Genomic DNA, 6,805 nt, shown 5'->3' with positions numbered 1-6,805 from the left:
CCCCTGCCCTTTCCCCGTAGCCCTGCAAATTGATTTCCTTCAGGTACTTCTCCAATTCCCTTTTGAAAGCCGCGATTGAATCTGCCTCCACCGCCCTTTCAGGCAGTGCATTCCAGATCCGAACCACTCGCTGCGTAAAAAAGTTTTTCCTCGTGTCGCCTGTGGTTCTTCTGCCAATCACCTTGAATCTGTGTCCTCTGGTTCTCAACCCTTCCACCAATGGGAACAGTTTCTCTCTATCTACTCTGTCCGGACCCCTCATGATTTTGAACACCTCTATCAAATCTGCTCTCAACCTTCTCTGCTCTAAGGAGAACAACCCCAGTTTCTCCAGACTATCCACGTAACTGAAGTCCCTCAGCCCTGGAATCATTCTCGTAAATCTTTCCTGCACCCTCTCCAAGGATTTCACATCCTTCCTGAAGTGCGGTGCCCAGAATTGGACACAATACTCCAGTTGAGGTCGAACCAGTGTTTTATAAAGGTTCATCATAACTTTCTTGCTTTTGTTCTCTGTGCCTCTATTTATGAAGCCCAGGATCCCATAAGCTTTCTCAACCTGCCCTGCCACCTTCAATGATTTGTGCAATATACCCCCAGGTCTCTCTGTTCATGCACCCCCTTTAGGATTGTACCCTTTAGTTTATATTGCCTCTCCTCGTTCTTCCTACCAAAATGTATCACTTCGCACTTTTCTGCGTTAAATTTCATTGGCCACGTGTCCGCCCATTCCACCAGCCTGTCTATGTCTTCTTGAAGTCTATCACTAGCCTCCTCACCGTCCACTGTACTTCTCAGTTTTGTGTCAACTGCAAATTTTGAAATTGTGCCCTGTACACCCAAGTCTAAGTCATTAATATATCAAAAAAAGCAGTGGTCCTAGTATTGACCACTGCGTACCTTCCTCCAGTCCGAAAAACAACTGTTCACCACTACTCTCTGTTTCCTGTCACTTAGCCAATTCCGTATCCATGCTGCCACTGTCCCTTTTATTCCATGGGCTTCAACTTTGCTGGAAAGTCTATTATGTGGCACTTTATCAAACACCTTTTGGAAGTCCATGTACACTGCATCAACCACATTGCCCTCATCAACCCTGTTACCTCATCAAAACACTCAATCAAGTTGGTTAAACACGATTTGCCTTTAACAAATCCGTGCTGACTTTCCTTAATTAATCCACACTTGTCCAAGTGACTGCTAATTTTGTTCCCGAGTATTGTTCCTAAAACCTTCCCCGCTACCGAGGTTAAACTGTCTGGCCTGTAGTTGCTGGGTTTATCCTTACACCCTTTTTTGAACAAGAATGTTAACATTTGCAATTCTCCAGTCCTTTGGCACCACCCTCGTATCTAAGGCGGATTGGAAGATTATGGTCAGTATCTCTGCAATTTCTACCTTTATTTCCCTCAGCATCCTAGGATGCATCTCATCCAGTCCTGGTGACATCTACTTTAAGTACAGCCAGCCTTTCTAGTACCTCATCTTTATCAATTTTTATCCCATCCAGTAACTCCACTGCCTCCTCTTTCACTATGACTTTGGCAGCATCTTCTTCCTTGGTAAAGAGACAGATGCAAAGTACTCATTTAGTACCTCAGCCATTCCCTCTGCTTCCATGCGTAGGTCTCCATTTTGGTCCCTAATCGGCCCCTCCTCTTACTACCCGTTTACTATTTATATGCCTATAGAAGACTTTTGGATTCCCTTTTATGTTAGCTGCCAATCTATTCTCCTACTCCCTCTTTTTTCCTTTTTCACTTCCCCTCTGAACTCTCTATATTCAGCCTGGTTCTCACTTGTATTCTCAACCTGACATCTGTCATACACCCCCTTTTTCTGTTTCATCTTACTCTCTATCTCTTTCATCATCCAGGGAGCTCTGGCTTTGGTTGCCCTACCTTTTCCCCCTAGTTGGAATGTACCGCGACTGTACCCGAACCATCTCCTCTTCAAAGGCAGCCCATTGTTCGATTACAGTTTTGCCTGCCAATCTTTGATTCCAATTTACCCGGACCAGATCCATTCTCAACTTACTGAAATTGGCCTTCCTCCAATGAAGTAGTTTTACTCTACATTGCTCCTTGTCCTTTTCCATAGCTAATCTAAAACCTTACGATACTATAATCATTGTTCCCTAAATGTTCACCTATTGGCACTTGCTCCACTTGACCCACCTCATCCCCCAGAACCAGATCCAGCAATGCCTTCCTCGTTGGGCCGGAAATTACTGATCAAGAAAGTTCTCCTGAACACACTTCAGAAATTCTTCCCCCTCTTTGCCCTTTACATTACTATCCCAGTCTATATTAGGATAATTGAAGGCCACCATCACTGCTCTATAGTTCTTGCACCTCTGAAATTTCCCTGCAAATTTGCTCCTCTATATCCTTCCCACAAGTAAGTGGTCTATAGAATACACCTAGTGGTGTAATGGCACCTCTATTGTTTCTCAACTCTAACCAAATAGATTCTGTCCTTGACCCTTCCACGTCTCCTCTCTCTCCAGCACTGTAATATTCTCCTTAATCAATACTGCTACCCCACCTCCTTTCCTTCCCTTCCCTCCCTATTTTTCCTGAACACCTTCTATCCAGGAATATTTAGTACCCAATCCTGCCCTTTTTTGAGAGCCAGGTCTCCGTTATCGCCACGACATCATATTCCCATGCGTCTATTTGCGCCTGCAGCTCACCAACCTTATTTACCATGCTTTGTGCATTTACACACATGCACTGTAAACCTATCTTAGACCTTCTTGTATTCTCTCTTAGTCTGACCCCACCTAATACCATACTATTTCTTACTCTAGTGCTGTCTGTCTCTCCCAATCCTTTGTGCGCCTCGTTTCTCCTTTCTAATGCTATATCCTGGTGCCCATTCCCCTGCCAAATTAGTTTAAACCCTCCCCAACAGCACTAGCAAACCCCCCCGCGAGGATATTGGTCCCGGCCCTGTTGAGGTGCAACCCGTCCGGCTTGTACAGGTCCCATCTCTCCAAAAACCGGTCCCAATGTCCCAGGAATCTAAAGCCCTCTTTCCTGCACACTCCAACCACACATTCATCTGCTCAATCCTCCTACTTCGCACTGGTTGGAGAGTGAGATGCACTCAAGGGACTCCTGCCTACCTGCCTTGTCCTCCTTGTCTGTCTGACGGTCACCCATTCCCTCTCTGCCTGCACACTCTTAAGCTGCGGGGCGACCACCTCCTGAAACGTGCTATCCACATAGCTCTCAGACTCACGGATGCATCGCAGTGACGCCAGCTGCTCCTCCAGCACATGTGGTTGTCCAGGACACGGGAAGCATCCTGGAGTTCCCACATGGCATAAGATGTGCATTCCACGGGACCGAAGTGCCTTGCCATGCCTCTACCTAATAGACTATTAAGTAACTTAACAGAAATCAATTTAGACTTAAAAAAAATAATTACCAACCAGCTCCATCCCTTGAGCTGACATCACTTGCTCCCTCCGGGCTCTTGGGTTTACCGTTATCTGCAGCCACTCTCCCGCAGGTCCGCTGTATTAACTTCGAGACCAAGGGTTCTGTGGCTCCATTCCTCCTTTTCAGTAAGATATCCCAGCCGCCTGCCTACTCTCCACCGATTCCTGCGCTCACAAATTTCCTCCACTCTGCTTGTGATCCATTTCGTTTGCGATCTCCCAGCTCTGTGCTCAAGCTCTCAATTAGGAAGTAGGATGAAAGAAAAAAAGAATAAAGACTTGCATTTACATAGTGCCTTTCACATCCTCAGGACGTTCCAAAGCGCTTTACAGTCAATGAAATACTTTTGAAATGTAGTCACTGATGTAATGTAGGAAACACATTAGGCAGCCAATTTGTACACAGCAAGCGCCCACAAACAGCAATGTGATAATGACCAGATAATCTCATTTTTAGTGATGTTGATTGAGGGATAAATATTGGCCCCAGGACACGGGGTTGGGGGGGGGGGGGGGGGAAGAACTCCCCTGCTCTTCACGAAAGAAAGAGAGACAGAAAGAAAGAAATCTTTTAACGCCTCATCTGAAAGACGTCACCTCCGACAGTGCAGCGCTCCCTTGGTACTGCCCTCCGACAGCGCAGCGCTCCCTTGGTACTGCCCTCCGACAGCGCAGCGCTCCCTTGGTACTGCCCTCCGACAGCGCAGCGCTCCCTTGGTACTGCCCTCCGACAGCGCAGCGCTCCCTTGGTACTGCCCTCCGACAGCGCAGCGCTCCCTTGGTACTGCCCTCCGACAGCGCAGCGCTCCCTTGGTACTGCCCTCCGACAGCGCAGCGCTCCCTCGGTACTGCCCTCCGACAGCGCAGCGCTCCCTCGGTACTGCCCTCCGACAGCGCAGCGCTCCCTCGGTACTGCCCTCCGACAGCGCAGCGCTCCCTCGGTACTGCCCTCCGACAGCGCAGCGCTCCCTCGGTACTGCCCTCCGACAGCGCAGCGCTCCCTCGGTACTGCCCTCCGACAGCGCAGCGCTCCCTCGGTACTGCCCTCCGACAGCGCAGCGCTCCCTCGGTACTGCCCTCCGACAGCGCAGCGCTCCCTCGGTACTGCCCTCCGACAGCGCAGCGCTCCCTCGGTACTGCCCTCCGACAGCGCAGCGCTCCCTCGGTACTGCCCTCCGACAGCGCAGCGCTCCCTTGGTACTGCCCTCCGACAGCGCAGCGCTCCCTTGGTACTGCCCTCCGACAGCGCAGCGCTCCCTTGGTACTGCCCTCCGACAGCGCAGCGCTCCCTTGGTACTGCCCTCCGACAGCGCAGCGCTCCCTTGGTACTGCCCTCCGACAGCGCAGTGCTCCCTTGTTACTGCCCTCCGACAGTGCAGCGCTCCCTTGGTACTGCCCTCCGACAGTGCAGCGCTCCCTTGGTACTGCCCTCCGACAGTGCAGCGCTCCCTTGGTACTGCCCTCCGACAGTGCAGCGCTCCCTTGGTACTGCCCTCCGACAGCGCAGCGCTCCCTTGGTACTGCCCTCCGACAGTGCAGCGCTCCCTTGGTACTGCCCTCCGACAGCACAGCGCTCCCTTGGTACTGCCCTCCGACAGCGCAGCGCTCCCTTGGTACTGCACTGGAGTGTCAGTGTAGATTTTTGTGTTCAAGTCTCTAGCGTGGGACTTGGACCCATGAGCTGCTGACTCAGAGGCGAGAGTGCGATCCACTGAGCCATGGCGGTAATAATTTGGGAGAAGTTGTGTCCAATGTGCATTCACGGGGGTTAATGAACTTCCCCGATCCCAACCAGGGGAAACTGTTGGGTTATTATTCTACTGAGCAGAGTTCCACAGTTGGGTTCAGTCTGTGCTTTTGTTGGCTTGTGTCCAGGGAAAGCACAAAGGAAATACAGGGGAAATTTGCATAGCCTTTAAGTAGAGTCCGCTCCCATATGTACTTAAATAACAAAGTGTTTTGGTGCGTTTGGTTATTTTCTGACAGAATAAGTCCCTTCAAACTGCTGGAGTTTTTGTAAATAAAATGACCTGAAGATAATCCGTGTTGTAATATTCATTTGTTTCATTAAATTGAGGAGTTACTTTTAATGTTGTATATGGGCAGTCTTGCCACAGTGAGTTGGGATAATACTGTGCTTTGTAACAACCGGAGTGTCTAACTGGGCGCAGAGCAGAAACCTGACCTACCAACTCTCATCTACTCCATGTGAAGTGCTGTAAACAGGTATAAGCTGAAGTCAATTCAAGACTGATTGCTGGGAATCTGTTACAGAAAGTAAGTGACACTGGCAGCAAGTGGGCACTTTTATACGTCATGTCGAGTCAGAGATAGGCCAACTGATTTGTCAGGCAGGGGGCTGAGCACTGACGATAGCGACAGGTCACAGAATCAGGCCCAACAGGTCCATGCTCCACACCAGCCTCCTCCCACCCGATCAGCATATCATTCAATTCCTTTCTCCCTCGTGTGTTTATCTAGCTTCCTCTTAAATGCATCGATGCTATTTGCCTCAACCTCTCCCTGTGGGAGCGAGTTCCTAATTCTTACCACTCTCTGGGGAAAGAAGTTTCTCCTGAATTCCCGATTGGATTTATTAGTGACGATCTTATATTGATGGCCCCTAGTTCTGGTCTCTACTGCAAGTGGAAACACTTTGTGTCTACCCCCATCAAACCCTTTCATAATTTTGAAGCCCTCTATCAGGTCACCCCTCAGCCTCCTCTTTTCTAGAGAAGAGCCCCAGCCTGTTCAGCCTTTCCTGACGGTCATACCCTCTCAGTTCTGGGGTCAGACCTCTCCTGTGGACAATTTTTGTGCTGATGGTGTCAGTTTGCACTGCCTCGCATTGTACATAGCAGGAAACCACTGTCGGATTTAAGTGGACAGGTAATCCAGTTCCCAAATACAGACAGCTGGCAGACAAGACTCCGCGCCGAAAGTGACGACTGGGGAATTCCCTCCTCCTCTCCCATTATGCCCATCAGTGAGGGCTGCACACCTTCACGATTCAGGCAGCAGTGTCCTGGGTGCTGTGTGTTAGGGAAACCTCCTGAAACCGGCGCTGCCCCAGACAAGGCAAAAAGGGGGCAGTACAGTTGGGGAGTTCTGCTGCAACACTGAGAGCCTCCCAGTGGTTCGAGTACAGGAACAAGGATGTCTTGCTGCAGTTGTACAGGGCCTTGGTGAGACCACATCTTGAGTATTGTGTGCAGTTTTGGTCACCTTATCTGAGGAAGGATGTTCTTGCCATGGAGGGAGTGCAGCGAAGATTCACCAGGCTGATACCTGGGATGGCAGGAATGACGTATGAGGAGAGATTGGGTCGATTGGGCTTATACTCGCTGGAGTTTAGAA

The 6,805-nt window shown here is 49.8% G+C and overlaps 1 protein-coding gene and 1 long non-coding RNA gene across 3 annotated transcripts in view; both read right to left on the bottom strand.

The window, feature by feature from the left end:
* LOC147091063 (uncharacterized) overlaps nucleotides 1-5,766 on the bottom strand; it is a 167,891-nt gene extending 162,125 nt beyond the window's left edge. Inside the window, exons 1-2 of the mRNA XM_085977007.1 lie at nucleotides 5,762-5,766; nucleotides 3,440-5,069 (exon numbers count right to left, since the gene is read on the bottom strand). Coding sequence (XP_085833133.1) covers nucleotides 4,028-5,069; nucleotides 5,762-5,766 — 1,047 coding nt within the window. The 3' untranslated portion in view covers nucleotides 3,440-4,027. The remainder of the gene's footprint in view (nucleotides 1-3,439; nucleotides 5,070-5,761) is intronic.
* Nucleotides 1-6,805, bottom strand: part of LOC147091062 (uncharacterized) — a 261,651-nt gene that overhangs the window by 166,629 nt on the left and 88,217 nt on the right. The gene's annotated exons all lie outside the window — the stretch shown is intronic.

This window comes from Somniosus microcephalus, unplaced genomic scaffold (assembly GCF_052327205.1).
Source record: "Somniosus microcephalus isolate GS21.2 unplaced genomic scaffold, FLI_Smic_1.0 unresolved_chr4, whole genome shotgun sequence".
NCBI lineage: Eukaryota > Metazoa > Chordata > Chondrichthyes > Squaliformes > Somniosidae > Somniosus > Somniosus microcephalus.
Note: the sequence above shows the minus strand (reverse complement) of the source record. Positions and strands in the feature narration are given on the sequence as shown.